The following is a 20,391-nucleotide window of genomic DNA, read 5'->3' as shown; positions in this document are numbered from 1 at the left end:
AGACTGTCTGCATGTTGAAAGTGCGTAAATCATACAGTCTGGTTGTTAAAAGGGCTCAAGCCAGACTGTCTGCATGTTGAAAGGGCTCAGACCAGACTGTTTGCGTGTTGAAAGGGCTCAGACCCGACTGGCTGCGTGTTGAAAGGGCTCAGACCAGACAGTCTGCGCGTTGAAAGGGCTCAAACCAGACAGTCTGCGTGTTGAAGGGGCTCAGACCAGACAGTCTGCATGTTGAAAGGGCTCAGACCAGACTGGCTGCATATTGAAAGGGCTCAGACCAGACTGTCTGCATGTTGAAAGGGCTCAGACCAGACAGTCTGCATCTTGAAAGGGCTCAGACCAGACAGTCTGCGTGTTAAAAGGGCTCAGACCCGACTGGCTGCGTGTTGAAAGGGCTCAGACCAGATAGTCTGCGTGTTGAAGGGGCTCAGACCAGACAGTCTGCGTGTTGAAAGGGCTCAGACCAGACTGGCTGCATGTTGAAAGGGCTCAGACCAGACAGTCTACGTGTTGAAAGGGCTCAGACCAGACTGTCTGCGTGTTGAAAGGGCTCAGACCAGACAGTCTACGTGTTTAAAGGGCTCAGACCAGACAGTCTACGTGTTGAAAGGGCTCATACCAGACTGTCTGCGTGTTGAAAAGGACCCAGACTAAACAGTCTACATGTTGAAAGGGCTCAGACCAGACAGTCCTCATGTTGAAAGGGTGCATTATGGTACAGGCTAGTGCTGGGCACGAGTACTTCTTGGCCAACGAGTTTAGTCTCATCTCCTTCTGTTCAAGTTTTTCGAATTTCGGGTAGATGGTAGTGCTTGGCACGAGTACTTTTTGGTCAACGGGTTTTTCGGGTATTGGGTTTGTGGATACGGATTTTATGTCTAAAATTTCCAAACATCAGACCTTTTAAAATTTACAATGCAATTATAATTCTATTCTTTTATTCATTTTCATTTTATTCTTTCTATTGATTTGTTTTCTAACGACCGATATTCGTACTCACAGCTTTAACCCTTTGAAGTTTGAACCCAAACTGACAGTATTCAGGCATGGCGTAGGGTGTGTCAGAACCTCTATCGGCTGGAATTCCGGCATTCACATGACTTTGTTTACAAAAGCCGTTTCTCAGTAACAGCGTAAATCAATCAAATTAATTTTTGCACAAGGTATTAGACCAGAAATTTTACTCCTATTTGTAACAGTTTTCAAATATCTTTAACCGCTCCTTTCGTTTTAATAACAAACTTTATTTGACCGATATCGCGAAAAAATTGACACGACTCGTTTGTTGGTAGGTCATGAACGATTGTGATGCAAATAAAGAACTTTAGAATACTAATTTCAATTTTCTAGTATATTTTGAGTCATAAAATAATGATGAACATGTGCTCACTGGATATGATGCTATTGTAAATGTTTTTACTAGTTTTTCTAAATCGTGAAAATCGGATTCTAAATTTCAGCCCGAATAATGATAAAGCACTGTTTTTTCTGTTTGATGACATTTGCTGTAGGCTGCCCAACTTTTTTTACTAGTGTTTTACCAAATATCATTGTATTATGAGCACATTCAGATATATATAATAAAAGTTTAAAAACTTTGGATCATTAGACACATTGCCCAGGCTTACTGACAAGCAATGACAAAAAAGGCCAGTGTTTTAAAGGGTTAACAGGCAGGTTATTAAACAGTGTTTAGAGAGCAGGGTGCAGTAGACCGGGTTTTTGTCTACTCTACTCGACGAATCCGTGTAAGAAAACCCGAACTCGCAAGTCAAAACCCGAACTCGCAAGACCGAACTGCTCAAAATCTCTATTACCCGATACTCGAGAGAAGATAACCCGCGAGTTCAACGAGTTTTATTACCCGTGCCCAGCACTGGTACAGGCTATTGGTCAAATGGTAAACATTTTGGAAATCGAGCATAAACCACACTTACTCAACTAAACAATCATGTCTTCTGTAGAATAACTCTGTCTCGCTTGTATGGAGTAACTCGCTGTCATTGGATGTGTGCTGTCGCATTCATGTATGGCAGATGCATTTTCCCTCTCCATTTTTTGTAGCAGTATCATCACAAGTATTTTCTTTTCTATTGTTTACTTTTCTTAAATATACAGACTATGTGTGAATGTGATGTATACAGACTATGTGTGATTGTGATGTATACACACTATGTGTGATTGTGATGTATACGGACTATGTGTGATTGTGATGTATACAGACTATGTGTGAATGTGATGTATACAGACTATGCACTTTTGCTATTTATTTACAAATGTTCTGCAATTTCAGTGTGCAGCAATCAAGGCTAGAATTTCTCAAGAACTCGGAATGCCAGTTGGCAAGCAGAAACTTCAGTACGAGGTAAGAAAGCTCCATTTTATTCTCGTAGTAATTGATCTCAGCATGTGTGACATCACAAACTCGATGCCCACTCTGACCCTGCAGGGTTAATTCACAATAGAAGCTGCTATTTGTAGTTCTGATAGCACAAACCTCGTTTCTTTGTCATTCTGGCAGAAGAATTAGCCGTCATAGCACAACTTATGGCAAGTCTGGTACACATCAGCCTATCTTCGACCTGATGGTAACACTTAAAAAGTCCCTTTTAGTCAAGTACTAGCTGAATGCCTGTGCGCGGGTAATAAAATAACTACCCAATGAACACGAGTAACTTAAGCTAGTAAATAAGCTACTCCAAATCTCACCTATGATAAAAGCTGTGAAACTATTTTGATGTTACGACGACAAAGGCGTGTCATAACGTTGCACTTCAGTTATGCTAGTATAAGTATGTGCACATTTATTAATTAGTGTCTCCAATTGTACGCGTAGTGTAGTGGGGTAGTATGACTGTGTGGAGAACTGAATATGCTGAGTTCAAATCCAGTACCAATGGAGTTTTTCGTTCCGAAAACTTTATTGCTATATATAACTGGACATACCGACGACAAACTCTGAGACTTATACATATAAGCTAGATGAATGCCCGATGTTGCACAGGCAATAAAATAATGACTCTATGGATTTGAGTAACCTAAGCTAGTAAAGCTTGTAACTTACTATAATAAAAGCCGTGTCCTACATCTGAAGCCAGTTTGTGATGTTACGGGATGCGATGTTGTGGAAGGGATTTCAGCAAACAGCATATCGACATCTTCATTATTCTGATGTATTCAGCACACTGACGGCCAAATTTTAATTTCGAGAAACATTTTTGTTGTACGTCGGAAAAAATGCCATAATGAGGAGACAAAAAAAAACATTGTATTTCACATCGTAAGGCAAAAAACTGTAAAAGAGGGACGTCATAACCCGGGAGTGCATTGTATTACAGATTCCGTGCATCACAGTGTGGAAATGCAGTTAACGGTCATGCGGATTTCTTGAAAAATTGTGCTTTCTTAGTTCTTTTTAAATTATAAAATTGTCTTAGCACAGCTAAGTTGGAGTATGGTTATGCGTATAATATATATCTTTAGGGAGTTGTGTCCTCTTTTAAATCACGGTCGATTAATTGTGAACTTTAACCAGTTTACACTAGTGTTAAATTAAATACACATTATTTTCCTCTCACTTCAGAGTTGAGATTTCACTTCTAGGGAAGAGTGTGACCATTATTCGCAGACCTACAACCACTGCTCTTCTCACTCCTAACGTTTGGGTATTCAGATTTACTCTTTATAAGTTTATATATGACTCTATGACTCATTCTTATCCTGTTATATCAGAAGTTTGCTTTGGCAAGCAATAATTCTCACAATCTTGTTGTTTGCTGCCAACATTCCTGTTTATTAGGTAAGTGCAAAAGGTTGGTATTGTTGCCTAACCCCCTGGAAGCCGCAGTGATACAGGCAGTCAATAGACGTCTTTGTATTTTTTTAGCGCAAAAGGATTTCTCCAGCTCTGTTATCTGTTTTGCATTCATAGCTGTGGCTGTTGAGTTGATGTCTATTCAGTTGACGCGTTGAGTGGCTTAATTTTTAATTACTGCTGGGACAAGCGAAGTTCCTTGGGACCCTCCATAGTATTTACATCATCTATAGTTTATATTGTTGATTTCAGGGTCTTTTCATCAAAGATTCAAACACAATGGCCTTCTACAACTTCATGCCAAGCAGCGTCGTACAGCTATCGACCAAGGAAAGAGGAGGTCGTAAGAAATAAGCCTTGTAATGCTAAGTCAGGAGGAAGTGATTCACCGCTAATGAATGATAACCATATGATTAAATGTCAATAAATGTCAGAGGTCTTTCTTTTGGTCAATAAGACTACTCTGGGCATTCGCACGCGCCCCGAGTGCCTGCCTGCTTCAAGGTGGCAAGCTAATCTTCTTTCAACCATTTGTAATATTGCACGTTATTCTTTGTTTAAGGCTATATGTACTCATATCATTAACATATACATGTATTGTACAGTATAAAATATAGCATATACACACAATATTCCCACAACCCTCCTCGGATCAATAAGTATTAAAATAAGATGCTATAAAATGTAGTCTTGCATCATTTTTAATCCTACACCCGGTTCAGTTTCTCAATTTCTTCATTTTCAGCCTGAGTAGATGAATTGCAGGTGGAAGATTGGTGTGCTGGCATAGCGCGTATTGGGGTGAAGAGTCCTGGTGGCTCTGCAATGTATTACAATAAAATAATATAAACAATTGTTAAAATCTTGTATGTGTGTAATAGCTGTGTGATGTTTTTTTTCAACAGAAACATGGCTGTTGCCACAAGCTTCACTACATACTTGATAATCCGTACAGAATAAATAATTTAAACTGTGCTTAGTGAGTGACAGCACCGTTGAGCTCTATTGACCCATATAGCAGAACAACATGAATATTATCAAAGACTGGTGCGCCATTTGCGATTTGTCAGTGGAAAAGTTATATTCTTTATTTTCCTTCTGAAGTGTGTATTCAAGCATAACACAAGTGTGTAACACAAGACATAGACACAGGAGTTAATACATGGATTATGATGATGAATTCGAGGGCGTTTATAGACAGATGTAAGTATATTTCAGAGTAATAGTGAGTAAGAAAATGATAGAAATTTAAATTGATTCAGATTGATGATAATGTTTAGAAAAGAATCAGAAAGAAATGAATGAATAGGCACCTCAGACGGAATATAAAGATTATAACTTATCAAATGGCGCACCGGGCTTTGATAGAATATGATGAATGTCACAACAGTTTCACAAAATATTGGTAAGCGTATTGCAGAGCTAACAGGCATGTAAAATTGAAGGCAGGTTCACACATTGATTAATAGACAGCTCCCTAAATTTGAACATAAATAAATCAAATCTAGACGAGAAATACAAGATCGTAGAAGAAAATTCTAATGGAATGCAATGGCGAATAGCTGAGTCAGGATTCAGCGAAAGGTATGCGAAGAATGTTGGGAATTTATTTTCTACAAATAAATTAAGTCTGCCTGTCCTCTTGCACCCCTTGACAATTGTTTGTGTTGAGCATATAAATATCTACAAAACTTCTATTTTTAGTCGATATGCAAGTATAAAAACAGCTAAATTTTTTAACCATTTTCTAGATGAGTGTGGGCAGCAGGAAGAAGAGTAATTCATATTTCTTGACTTCATAATGCAGATGGGAGACAAGTCCAAACTTGGTGTCAGCATAAATTATATGAAAAATTTATTGATTGTTGAAATTTGTAAAACACTCAAGCTGTTTGAGAAGCGATCTCTTTATTTTTGCTAATTCAGAGCTACGTTGTTGACATACTAAGAAGATTTCGACCATGCGATTCGGACTCAATATGACATCAGCCGAAGAAATTTTCATCGAATCAATTGTTTAGGCTCTGACTGGACAAGCTGATTGGTCTGCATCTAGATGAAATAAACCCAAGCTGCAATGAGTCTGATCTTGTGAGTTTAAGAAAGGTTCAGATGCAAATCTTTATCTGTAATGCTTTAACCAAAATGGTGAAAAACCGAACTGTGAGTGGGTTAGTAGAGACTAGCCATGAGCCCGGTGATGCCCGAGATTTTCATTCTTGATCAGATAGCCTGCAGGAGGGTGCCTAAGAGGCTAATTTCCAGGAGCCAGGCAGAATTTTCAAATTTTCATTGCACAGAGCATATGCATGGAAAGTTAGGACTAAATGAGCCAGAGATGTAGACACGCGTAGTGTTTACACAGACTAACAGACAGACACACGTAGTGTTAACAGCACAATGTGGGATTTATTAACAAAGATAGAAGTACTTAAATGAGCCCAGCGTGACAGAGAGCTATTTATAAAATAGAGCCATGATTACACAAGAGAATGTTATAGGGCACTGAGGTTCACCAAGCTCATCATATCTATGATGTAGCGGTTAAGGGGCAGCTACACACATAAACCGATGTAATACGTCAGTAGCATATCTGAACTATTGGCAGTATGTTTCGTGTCTAAATGAACGTGTCAGTCTACAGCAGAAAGAAAAAGACATGCCATGGTGACTTATCGAAATAATTCACTCCTGATCAACAGAGTCTTGATTCCATTTTATTCATTTCATGTGGAGATTGATTTTGTTTGAGATTTGCTCTTGAATGACAACAACTGTTACAGGGCTTTATGAAAACCACTATTTATATTTGCCCAAAAGGATTCTCACGGGTAGCGCATATTCTGTGAAAGTCATTTGTGTGAGTTGAGGCTATGTATGAAACTATACAGATAACTATTTATTGAATTAGATCTGTTAAAATCTTAAGTTTTTTGTTTACTTTACGAGCTCATAATGATTTTATACTTCCCTGATTTTCTCTGTCAGCGTGTAATGTTTTTCCTTGAACACAAATACAGCAGGACAAATAGCTGTACAAAATCTATTGCCATCACAACTTGTTGATAATCAATAATAGATATTCAATATACTTATTGTGTTTTCATAGCGATAAGAGAAAATTTAGTAAGTACGCTACAGGCTTGAATGGCTGAGACCAATATTTTCATTGGTCGCTCTATTTATCAACAGATCACGCCGTTCAACAGGGTGTGTAGTCACAGCAGACATTTACACCAAGCCTTGGCCATGCATATTTTTGGTGTGCGTAGCAGAGTTTTTTGCATACTGCTTTTGCATGTAAAGTTTTTTCAATGCTTTATACACACCCACTGTGTTTAGCCATTTCACCCGATAAAAGTCTCTGAAAAAGACCATGTCAATGTTTTGTTGACAATTCAATAAAATCGGCATTCTGTGAACATACATGGCTTGAGCTGATATTTACTGAATGGTTTTGGATGTAATGCTTTCTATAAAAATAAGTTACTTTGTTTAGAGCTTTTCACAAACCCTTGTTCAGACACGGACTAAGAATTGCCCTTCATCGCTCTACTGTAGCACATTCCCATAAATGCAGTTTGGACTGTGGTTGCCGAGCTCCAATCTTTATATGTGTAGGCCTATACTCATAGTACTTGTTAGATTCTGCTGCTATAAGCTCCTACAAATTACTTCCAACTTGCTCAGTAAGAAGGAAGAAGTAATCAAAATAGAGTTAAAAACGGAGTGGGATGAAAAGTTGTAGAATGATGAAGGTTTGTCACCACTCGTCACCAGGCTTCTCTAATTTACATTTTTGCGTTGGAATTGCGATTTCGTTTTTCTTGACTTGTAGCAAAAGAGATGCTCTTCAAATAATCGTTTCATATCGTAGTTTATAAATAAATATCTTAAAGACAATATTTTAAACTTAACAGCGTTCATATGCTTTTTATTGTTAATAGGCGACGGCTTTATAAACTTCTACCAAAAACGACACTTTTGCCGTTTCCCCACGAAACCGATAAATGACATTTATGTCGTTTCCCCAGCGAAAGGGTGAATGAGCAGGATATTGCAAGTTAGGTATGCAAAGACTATTGACATCAATTAATTGGAGCTTTCGAACAAATATTGGAATGGTGGACGGAACGTGTTTCCAGTAACTTTTAAAGGTGTCAAAGTGTTTATCAACCAGAAATAAACAATTGAGACCCTAACAGGATACCAAACTTATTCATGCTGACAATCGTTTAAAACACCAATCGGTATGACTCATGTCGCCTGGTCACAGTGCGCGAAATGTCATTGATTAACATTACATGTGCTTTCACCAGCATCTTAATTCCAACAGCGTCCAAAAATATAATAAAGAACTGAGACCAAGTTCTGGAATATTCTGGAATAGACTAGCATGGCCTCCAGTTGCTCACTACTACCAACGTTGCTGCGCTAAATAAAAAAGATTGTGATAGTAAATATATGCCAAGACTTCTGCATTAGTATTCAATTTGATTATTTAGAGGCGAAAATGATTGTTAGTAGAAACAATTTGTTTATAATTCAACACACTCTTATGCGATAGCTAGGAGCAATCATGAGAAGACAACGAACATGAAAGAACGAGAACCTATTTCTGCGGTTATACGTCTTCTTGTGCTTATATATAGATCATTGATTAGTGTTTGTTCAACAATTATTATTTGTTATGTAAGATTTAGTTAAAATACTTTATTTATATAACTATTAATAGTACTTAATAATGTCAACAAATTATTATTTGTTTTAAAATATGTACAGAAATCTACTATGTTTATTATCATGTTGTCAATTTCTGACAGGTTTGAAAATCAGTCAATAAGCTCCAAGTCCTTAGTTTTTCCTTTATTTGATGAGCAAAACAAAGAAAGATTTACTTATTGTGAAGCTTACTTAAAGGGCATCAGTCTGTCCCCCCTCCCCTTGTTTGTCCTTTTATGAGCTGCTCTTGAACGAGTAACGGACAAGTCCAGGGCCAATCAAGCAACATTATTTCAAAGGTTTTTGGAAGAGAGCTTTTTAGCTTTCTTGTAACTTTCATCAATAGCTTTTTAAGAGAAAAAATGACATTAGCAGTCAACGTATTCTGGAGAATATTTATGGGAAAGACAACTACATTTTAACGGAGGGCAAATTTCTTGTGGAACAATATGTGATCGTTACACAGCTTCTCAGCTAATGACAAAGTATTTAATAGTTTGAGCAGAATATTACCACTGCATCGTTTTCTTTTGTCAGAAGATTATAAAACTCTGTTTAAGAAAGTATAAAATCCATCAAACAAACAAAATATTACGATGAATATAATTATGACCGAACCGTTATCGTACCTTATTAGTCAGATATGCTAAAAAGTTTAAGCCTATCAATACAAGTGCTATAATATTATATTATTATTGCTAGAGTTTAAAAGTCAGTAAAGTTTGACATTACCTGAATTTTAGTTTTCTTTTCGTCCTACCTTTTTAGTCATTGAGGAAATACAGCACGCGCTGAATATATCCCATTTAGAACCACACCAGGGATACATTGGTGTACTTTGTTAATTCTTTGTTATGTAAGCTTATATGATGTATTATTGCGATTATATGATTGCATAAATGGCAGTCTAACAGAAGCAAATCAAAAAATACTTTTGACACTAACAAACATATAAAGAAGTTATAACTACCGTAGACGTTCCTACAACATAAACAATCCATTTTGGGAATGTTTGCGGTATAGCGACTTTACGTTATACAAACAGTAAAATATATGTAAATTGTCTAATCTGTTGTAAGATCCTCCCAAACTCACACCTTTGGTCCTTTAATGACTAACTATAATAGTATTGGTTTGTATCGACAACTTTTCTCCTTTTTCTTATCACTGTCACTCGGTTTATAGTTCATGATAACTTTACAATAAGTTAAGGAAATCGCACACATTTCATGTTTATTTATATCGAGTTTTTTTAATTCTAAAAATAGAGGTCTATTTTGCAAAAGGAAAACAATAAAAAATGTCATGCATATCTAAATTAAAACAAAAGTATTTATTGTAATAAAAGTGGTGTCTATCTGTCCGTCCATTGATGCATCAAAAAGGTTCACAAGCATAAAATATATCTTTCGACGATACTGCAACTTGTGGCAGCCATATTTGTAGACCAACACTTTAACACCTGCACTAATCGATTACCCAAATAACTGCGCAGCTACTAATTCTCTGTACTTTATCGACACACCTGACTATTTCTCACGGTTAACAAGACTGCCAGGGTAGTAGTATATATAATAGAGACAACCATATTCGTCATTTTCGCTCACAAGTGTGGCAAAAAGGAAAGCGATACTTTGAAGGCTAACCATGAGATGCGCGTTATTTCACTTGAATTTGAGGACTTGCGTTGATTTCACAGTTTACATTATATAGAATTTTTTACGTAGTACGAAGCAAAACTACATAAATTATTTACCCTATATAGAGCTTACATTATAGTAGCGTCTACTGTATGTAAGCTTTGTGAAATTCTCATGTGAAATTAATACTACTAATGTATTATTAATATAATAATACTATTAATATGTTATTAACAAAATATTGATAATATTAATATTTATTGGCTTCATTTGCTATTGATCTTGACTATCATAAACAAACTCCTTCTTTGACAGTTATTGTCACTAGATGTAATGCTAGCAGGTGGCCAGCTGACAGATCTCTGCCTAAGCAGCTAATTAGAACATTCTTACATGACACAAGCGTCTCGTGAAGTCTAAACAAGCTTTGTGGAGTACATAAGGACATTAGAGTGAATATTTAATATCGTTAGTTGGAAACTAGTGGTTCAACTATTTAAACCTTATTCTCTGAATCATATTAAAAAATATATGGTGTGCAAGCGTCAATGACCGTCTTAAAAGCTAAAAGCAAAGCCGTCTGCTTTACTAACTGAATACCAAAGTATACTATGTGAGATTTGGAAATATGTAAAAATAACATTCTATAGGTTGGGTTTGTTTAATAAATAGTTTTCGCCATGATTAACCTTTCAAGTTATATCAAAAAATTGTATTGATCCGATTGCTATCGATCTTTGCTGATGCGACTCCAGTCCATAACCACATTTTTGTGCCACTATTTTAACTCATCGACCTGTTATTCATCAAATGTGTATTAAGGAAAGCAACTCATCGTGGCTCATATGTATAGTAACTAGGTACCTTGACCTAGATTACTATTCCTCGAATCTCGCATGCTTGCTTGGGACAGACTCGATTATGAACTAGTTTTATGCAACTAAGAGCTTTCACAGATTCGGTCTAGACAGATCCCACTGACTATATCTGCAGCAAGCAATTAAAATCCTGGTAGTTTTGAGGAAAACTGTTGAAATCTAAGGAGTTCTAATGAATCAGGGAGTTGTAGGGAGGGTAGCTCTTATTCCAAGATCCAGGAGATTCGGCAACTATAGGTAGAGTTATTGTTGGAACCCGACACTCAAAGAAAAGCTTCACGAATGTCGGAAGGGAAGCTTCACGAATGTCGGATCATTCCTTGCAACAACATGCAACAAGCTTAAATTCATGAGCACATTAGGAAGGTTGAACAACTCCCACATCGCTTCTGCAATGTTTTCTTTTGGGAATACAAATTAGCCCAAATTTTCTGGCAGCGAAGGTTTGAAATTTTGCACATTATTTGTCAAAGTTGAGAAATAAGGTTTAGATGTGTCTTACCAAAGGGTTTGACGGCTGGTTGAGCGACCTTGGGCATGTGTCGCGCTTTGTAGAACATCACAAGCATGTATATAATTAATGCGAAGGAGAGGGCAAGAGCTCCACTCAGTATTATCCAGCCTTCATACCAGCGAAATATTCGATTTTCAGGAACATTAACGACATCATTTAGCTTGTAATATGCGCCATCTTCGGGTCTGTCCAGATTTAGAAAACAATCGATTAGACCATTGTAGTTACGCACTCTTTCACGTACAAGTTGGATGAAAGGAGGTTCTTCTAAATATACTGTCCTATTGTCTTTTTCTTTAAAACGATAGTTGCCGCAGTAGTTTGCTGAGCACTACAATATAATATCAATATAACGATATAAGTACTTAAATTTTTGTTATTGTGTGCTAATAATAACCTAAAATAATTGCCTGTCATATGAAAACCTTTAGCCGAACAAAATTCTATATAATCCATAAAAGCTACATATTTTTTGTAAAATCATTTCAATAAAGCCAAAACTGAGCAGATTTAAAATGAGGTTTTACATGTCATGATGCGCTTTTAATAAATAATAGCCAATACTGTGACATAAAAATCAAAAGACCTTTTAATGTTTGGTCTTGGTTTAAAACCTAATCTCTTTCTACCTTTAGTGTAGGTATTGTGATGTGGCTATACAGACTGAAAGGTGGGCTATTATGTTTGCCTTTGTTTAGGATGCTTTGAGTAGTTCACATCTACCGTGTAATTGGCCGATTATGTTCGTACTGAGCACACTTATTTGCTTTTAGAAAAGTTATTGAAAATGATCAAGCATCTGTTGGTATATTTCTACGGAGAAAGAATAAAAGGGAGGGATAGTTGAGAATAGCCTTGGATGTAAACTTCCTTGTCTGCTGTACAACTAGTTACTATTAAAATAGTTTAACATATTGACGAGAAAACATGGACACACAGGCTTGGTCTGTATCTCCTTTAAATCGTTCGCTTAATGCAGGGCTTTATGATTAGAGCTATTTTTAGCAGGGGTCCAAGACTGCCCTTGTTAGTTCTAGAGGATGCAGCCATGAAAACGAATAGGGAGGTCAGGCTAAATGTCTATATGCAAGAATCAGTGCTCTAACATGCCTCAAGATTAGTTCTAGTGTGCACTGGGCTATTTATCACTGTATCACGACTACTATCTCTAAATAAGGTTATTTTTCTATAAGAGAATCATTTCCTTGTGAATTATAACACTTTTTAATTTTGTAAAGTAAAACTAATGACTTGTGAAACAGTAAACTGTACAGCAAGAGAAGATGATTGCCGTGACGTCAATAAGCCTGACTAGTTTCCATGAATGAACGTTGACTCAATTTAAAACTAAAGATGATGCCGCTAACACCACAATAACAGCTCTTTTGAAGCCATTATTCATAATATGTTTTTTTAATGGTTATCATTGACCCGAAATAAGTTCTTTCTAATGCTTTAATGTGTACTGAATATGAATTAGCGATCAAAATCAATGATGAGGAATTTATGTATACAACTTTTAAAAATCAAAATGTCAAAACAAGCAGTCATTTTGCTGCTATGTTTTTTAAGGCTAATAGAAATAATATTTACAACGTATGAAAGAGCCAAATCATTCTGCCTCCGACGATCTGGAAAAAATTACTTAGATTATGGGATGTTGCGTGCCTAGTAAAACAGATACAGCCATACCTCGACATACGAGCATAGATACGTTCTGGGAATAAGGTCGTATGTCAATTTACTCATGTTTCAAGGCACTATTTCCTATGTAAATTAACTAAATGCAAATCCGTTACCATACTATGAAAAAACCACATAAAACGGGATATTACAGTAGAAAAATGTGTTTTTAATTGTTGTAGTTCTGTACATACGCTAACAACGTAATAAATGCCTATTTAGTAGCTAAAATCTGCAATAAAATGTAACATTACTATATACGCTACTGTAAGATTTTACCTTCGAGACAGATGTAGTGGCTAACGGGGTCTGAGAGTGACTTGGCAGCTACGCATTTGGTACACTAAACTTTTGTGACGCTACGTAACAGGAACTTTGAATTTAACTTGAAATGAATTTAGCTTAATAAACACAAACTTAAAGCCAAGTTTTAATCTTTTACTAAACTTACTTTAATTTTGTTGTCATAATTTTATTATCGGTTTCAGGTTTCAGGCTTGTCGCCTCGCGTTCTTTTCGCCTCGCGTTCACTATAACTTTTGGCCTAACTTTTAAAAACTTTTTTTCAAGCTGACTCGAGGAGAAAGACTGAGCGATGCTATTCTTGAAAGTAACCTTCTGCATACTTGTCCATATAGGGGCGATTGAGAATCGGCTCGTATGCTCTTATCTCAGCGATTACTCTTATCACGAGGAAGAAACTTGCTCGAAATTTTGCTTGTACCTCGATTTTTTCATATGTCGAGGTACGACTGTACATTATAAAACAGAATAATAAAAAGAAACATAAAAACTTTCAGCATTTTATATCACTCTAGTCAGTCTAGTGATAGAAACAAAATCTAAACCATTTTAATTGAATGAAAAGGTTTCAAAATGAGCCCTTTACTTTTTACCCTTATTTATATTGCAGGCTTCATAAATATTGTGTTTTTACCTGCATATCTTGAATCCTCACTTTGTATATACATTTAAATGCCTATTTCAAGGTCTGAAGCTATTAGCCTAGTTTGTTCAGCTGTAGCCTTTTTAAACAAGCATCATTTGATTCAAGGTCTAATTAGTTGCCAATATCAACAGCACACGCATACCAATACTCGGTACAGGTCTATTTCCATTAACTTATAATCAGCTAAAAGGTCCAGCACAAAATTCTCAACAAAATACAATCTAAAATGACCAAATTAACATTTGAATAAAACTCTACTCAAACATATTCCAGGACCTTTACTCAACTTATCAAACAAACTCGTGGCACAGTCATGGAAAACATGTTTTGAGGTCGAATACTTTCTCCAGTCATCCTAATGGGCTGTGTTTTAGACTAGAATATCTGAAAGAAACTCTTTCAGCAGGCATCTTGTCTACTCCACTTTTGTACCATAGCAACTGCTGTGTTTTCTTCGGTCATGTGAATAAGAGTTGACATTTACTGAGTTGCAAATATCTCCAGTAGTTTGAAGTATGGAAATTTTTCTTTAGCATACATATAGATGTATGCTAATGTATGTATGCTTGCATGCATACATTGCTATGCATGTACATATGTATGTACATGTACTACGCATACATGTACATGCATACATGTACATGTATGCATGTACACGCATACATGTACATGCATACATGTACATGCATACATGTACATGTATGCAAAACATGGATATTTTTTCTAATGTACATGTGCTTTTTCTGAGAAGTGAATATTCCCACAAACAAATTCATGCTTATTCAAAGCAAGGGCATGTTTATTCAAAGCAAGGGCATGTTTATTCAAAGCAAGGGCATGTTTTTAAAAACAAATATTTGTTCTCTTAGATATGGTGCATAGCAGAGCACATGCTCTAAAATCACATCGAACTTCAGTCTTATGTATTATTATTTTAACTTTTTCGAAACTATAGATAATATGACAACAAATATAAAATGCTTACTTAACACCGATAGCTAATTATGTTTTGTTATTATTGCTATTATTGCTATTATTGCTATTATTGTTATTATTGCTTTGTCAGAGCACAAAAAGAATTCAAATTAAATTTAAAGCTTCTCTCAATAAATATTAATTAGACAGTCTTGCAGGACGCCATAATATTATGTCGCTAGTGCTTAACTATGCAGCCAGGTTAAAATTCACTTTGTATTGATACTTCTACAGTGGTGTGCATACACTTGGAATCACATTGTTTTGTTCACTCTATATCGAATGGATCTTCCATTTGCTTTCTATTTTCCCCGCCAATTATGATGCCATGCCAGATATTATATATCAATCTGATCAGCAGAAGATGTGCTTTCAAACAATGCATTGATTGATTTAACACAATCATTTCTGAGTGATTTATATTAATCCTGAGAGCTAATTGAAGAGCTCAGAAAGTTGGTAAACAGCATGCCTCGACGGTGTCAGATGGTGATCAAGAACAAGGGCTGGCCAATAAAATACTAATGCTCAGCTCAAGACACCTTACCAGTCCTTCTGAAGACCAACAATAACCCAACGGCCCTTTTCAGGGCCACAAATTTGTATAAAAGAGTTTGTTTGTATCCTATTTTATCAATTTTCAATAACAACATTCATAGCCTGCAATAAGTCTGCCTTTCGGTAGATCCACCCCCAGCGATAAAGATCTGAGAATATTTTTGAATATTTGGCATCATCTTGTTCTTCAGAATTTTCCCTTTCAAATGATATATATATTGATGGGGTTGAGGCACTTAACTCCAAAGAATTTTTTAGACAACAGCATATAAACATACATATTTGAAGATTTAACTGGTGATTCCAAGTTTATGCACACCACTGTATCTCTACTGCTGCCACTGCTACTACTACCACTAGTACTACTACTACTAGTACTACTGGTACTAGTACTACTACTAGTATTTCTACTACTGCAACTACTTCTACTACGTGTACTACTACTAGTACTACCATCGCTACTACTACATGTAAAGCTTATCTCTTTTAGATATTGACCCATTTTTAATCAAATTTTTTTCCTATCGCTGAGCAGTTTTGTGTTATAACCGTATTTATCCTCAAATGTTCAACAAGTTTCTTAAAATATCTTTACAAACTTACTAACTTCTGCATACCTTTTTGTAAGATTTGAAAAATCATTCTATCATTAGTGATAGGAGCCATGGGTATAATTTGAAGAACTTATTTTGCCACAGCTTACGACTTGGTCATAACAAATAAATATAAATATCTCATCTTTCAATTTTCAATGTGGTATGAGTAGTATTATTGTAGGCATAAGTGATGTAAAAGTGTAGCCCTTTCCTGCCTCATTGTATAATCTGGTGTTAAAGCATGACAGTGACAAAAAGACAATTAAAAATATAATGTAATGTTATTTTTTAAATTTTGCAATTATTCTGACTTTTATTAATACTTGAATTTAAGCAAACTCACCCTTCCTAGCTGTATCTCCCATCCATCTACATACAGTCGTTCATGTGATGTTGTCGAAGGATTTATGTCATATAAATAGCTCCCTGACAACTTGATCGGTTTGGGTCGTTCTTGGGTAGCGTTTATACCATAGTCCTTAAAGCTAACAAGGACATATACGCAGTCGCCAGGCATCGTGTATGTGACACCTTCTGTATTTGTCTCCTCGTGGCATATAATTGATCTCTTTTCTATCCACATAAAGGAACAATAAAAAGGTCCAGACAAATTCGCCTTTATGCTGCGAATTGCTGAGTCGGCATAACAGAAAAACGTGGCCACTATCAATCCGATAAGAAAAAGAATAGAGGCTCCTATAAATGTTTGTTTCCACGTAATGACTGCCATAAATACCTGTTTCTACCGCTGCCGAATCACAACGCTGCCTCAGAGAGTAACTCCTTCTTTATGGTTACCTCATCGAGATGTGGCTCTTAAACATTTATTTCTGGACGAGTGTATGATTACATTATTGAAGATGACCTCAGGGGTCAATCTGTCAAGTTATATCTAATCACCACGCTGTCATTGCTATTGAAATATCAGCGGCGAAAAATAGAATGAAAATACCGTAGACTGCTGGCTTCCAAACGCCAGCTAACTGAGTAGCGTTCTCTCAGATATTCCAATGTTTTAAGTGCATCAAAATTTCCCAAGAGACTCACTTAATGTGCTGGCAGATGATAAGCGATTACTGGCTTTGCTGAAGACGCCGAATGAAGTAGATCAGGTCTGTCGGGTTTGATTTAGCGTTATAGGAGCAAGCCAATTATATGACGAGTAATTTCCTATATAAATGTTTGCTCACTCAACTGGATGGAATCGAGTGATGACTGAGTAACGCTGATGAGTAATTTACATATTGATTCTGATTGAAATTCAAAGTCAAACTTCTATTTCATTTACAATAAATTGTTCTTGAGATGTACAAGTGTTTTTAAAGCTTAGCTCCAGGGCTGGTTGCTAATGGACCACACGACCGAGAGTCTATACCCATCCGGTGCATTCATCATTAATTATGCCAAGTTATCCCTTACAGCATCACAACAACTATAATTATGTCCCCCAGTTCACATTGTGAGTCTGCAGTTTGAACTGATATAGGCAAGACAACGTATAGGACATCAACAAACCAGAGCCATTGAGTGTAATTACACTCAATGGCTCTGCAACAAACAACTATTCACAGGCTACAGAATTAGATTACTTGGCTGATTGCCAAGTGTCATGAAACCACAAAGTTATGGTTTATAGTGATTACTATTGGTGTGCTGGCCAATGCCAATGAGTTTCTGACAACCATTGCTTGTCAAACCATTGCATTGGGAACCAAAGCACAGGTACAGGAAACATATTATATTATCACATATAATTATAACATAATATAATAATATATATTATATATTACTATATATAATATTTATAATAATATATATTATGTGTAAATCTCAATGTTTGTTTGTCTTTTGTTCGTTGGTCTGTCATCCCAGTGTCCGGTTATAGCAATTAGAATTTTGCAGTGAAAAATTTGCTGAATTTGAACCCTATCCTTTCAAATCACAAGTCTACAGACGAGAGAGCATAACCACTAGTCTAAGCCATTCTTATCATTCTCAACCATCTTATCTACTGTATCCTTATCGCAATTGCACACGCTAAACATATCCTTTTTTAATTATTAATATTACCTTTTGCATTTGTTTTTCAAGGGTTTTTAAAGGACCATTTAAAATTCATTCTCCATTTTTGTTTTTGTAGTTTTCAAATTTACCGATTCAATTTCAAATGCGCCATTTTAATTTCAAATGTGCCGTTTCAATTTAAAATGTGCCGTTTCAATTTCAAATGTGCGGTTTCGATTTCAAATGTGCCGTTTCACACTTGTTTCCGGTTCTTTACATTTGTACCAGTATCGAGAGGTACCAGTGTCGTTTATTCAAAGTTTTAATAGATAATTTCTGCTGTAACAGTAATCTTTTTTATAAACACACTTCTATGTAATCATTATTGTTATTATTATTATTATTAATTCAACGTATTCATGATTTTCTTATGTTTTTTCTATTCATATTAATTGTATCAGTATCAAATCATTTTTCATTGTAGCAAAACAGACTTTACCTAGCCGCTACTTGCTAATTATTTCACATTTAAACACCTTTACAGTTGTTTTATATTTTCTCTATATTTATTTGAACTGCACAAAACTCTTTTCTCATGATATGAAGTTTAATAGTTAGAATGGTAACTGTGGTACATGTTGAATAAAAATAATTTTTGTGTGAAAAGGTTGTTATACCCGAGCAGCGCCACCATTCTACTAGTATAATACTGTATAATATATATTACTATATATAGGCCTAATAATATTACTGATATATAATATTAAATATAGGTAATACATAACATATATTAGAAAAATATTATATAGCGGATGTAGCCTACTTGATTTTTAATTTAAATCTGTGTTTTGTTTTATAACCAGCTCTGCTCTGTTTATGGGTTTGCTTCATCAGGATGTCCAATCTTATTATTGCCATGCTAACCTAAAGAGGATGATTGTAGTACGGGCTATAAAAACAAAAACACAGTATTGCAAGCATACGATCCTGTTGTGAGACTGCATATATTATTCTACATAAATACCAACAATATACACACTGCCAATATAGTCAAAGACAAATATAGCCTATATACTAGTCAGGTGCTATTTTGGCTATCAAAATCTCTATAGCGTAGATGTTTCTGGAACGGATTATTTTTGTTGTAGGAACGCCTACTGTACAGTCAAACCTCTCCGAGCCTAACCTCCGACAACCGAAACCCTCCCACAACTGAATCAATTAGGCTGGTCCCAGCCATAGATCCATTGAATTCTATATAAACTATAGCCCTTAGGTTCAATGCTCGACCTTCTAAATCCTTAACAGACCGATACCGACAATATTGTTCCATGCGGGCGACGTACCAGTGTTTACAATATTGTAAACATTGTTTATGTCACTTGTTTTGAATATATTTGTAGTATATATATAATAGATTATGATCATCATTACCTATGTAGCTAATAAAATTGCAGACTTGTAGCATACCATACGATGACGATGATGCCATGACAATTATACAAAATGGGCTTTCGATGAGGAGGCTTATACCTCACTTTCTATTGCAGATATACAGCCAGCTTTTGCTGCAAACATGCAAACATGAATCTGTGCAATGAGGATCTATACAACACTGCTAAATACATTCACATAATCCAGAAAAATGCATTCAAATTTAGCATTTAAAAAGATTCTCTAGCAAAAATAAATTGTAGCTCAAATTTAAAGACCTGCATATGTTAACCGCAAGTAAAGTACAGCAGGTTGTAGAACGATTTTTCAGCTTTCCATTGCATCCTCGGTTATGGCTCCACGAAAAATTGGACGCAAGTTATAACGGCATTCATGCAGTCACGTGAATGAGGCCGCCATTGTGCCGAAAAGTGGCTTGATCTTTTGGGCACCTGGGAGCTGTGAGCGTGCGAAAGCCAGAGATGTTGAGTGACAGTATTCAGCTATCAAAAACCATTGAACTCAAACCCCTGGAATGGCCAAGGTCATTTGCGATTACGGGAAATCCCGCTGGGGCCATGATAAGTTAACCATGGGTAAATCTCATTGTGTTCAATGTGAGAG

The 20,391-nt window shown here is 36.0% G+C and overlaps 2 protein-coding genes across 3 annotated transcripts in view; one reads left to right on the top strand and one right to left on the bottom strand.

The window, feature by feature from the left end:
- LOC137403104 (splicing factor 3A subunit 1-like) overlaps positions 1–4,446 on the top strand; it is a 32,283-nt gene extending 27,837 nt beyond the window's left edge. The window contains exons 13-14 of the mRNA XM_068089408.1: positions 2,294–2,365; positions 4,067–4,446. Of these exons, the coding sequence (XP_067945509.1) occupies positions 2,294–2,365; positions 4,067–4,168 (174 nt within the window). The 3' untranslated portion in view covers positions 4,169–4,446. The remainder of the gene's footprint in view (positions 1–2,293; positions 2,366–4,066) is intronic.
- LOC137403152 (uncharacterized) lies at positions 4,446–17,209 on the bottom strand. 2 transcript variants are annotated; one of them, XM_068089412.1, is made up of 4 exons: positions 17,066–17,209; positions 16,673–16,902; positions 11,557–11,899; positions 4,446–4,634 (listed from the first exon to the last, which is right to left on the bottom strand). In XM_068089412.1, the coding sequence occupies exons 2-4, from the start codon at positions 16,844–16,846 to the stop codon at positions 4,522–4,524; spliced, it is 630 nt and encodes a 209-aa protein (XP_067945513.1). In that variant the 5' UTR covers positions 16,847–16,902; positions 17,066–17,209; the 3' UTR covers positions 4,446–4,521. The 2 variants fall into 2 exon arrangements, with proteins under 2 accessions (XP_067945513.1, XP_067945512.1); XM_068089411.1 differs by having other exon boundaries at positions 16,673–17,209.
- Positions 17,210–20,391: the final 3,182 nt, after the last annotated feature.

The sequence above is a fragment of the Watersipora subatra genome, chromosome 1 (assembly GCF_963576615.1).
Source record: "Watersipora subatra chromosome 1, tzWatSuba1.1, whole genome shotgun sequence".
NCBI lineage: Eukaryota > Metazoa > Bryozoa > Gymnolaemata > Cheilostomatida > Watersiporidae > Watersipora > Watersipora subatra.
The sequence above is the reverse complement of the archived record's forward strand: the minus strand, read 5'-3'. Positions and strand labels throughout refer to the sequence as shown.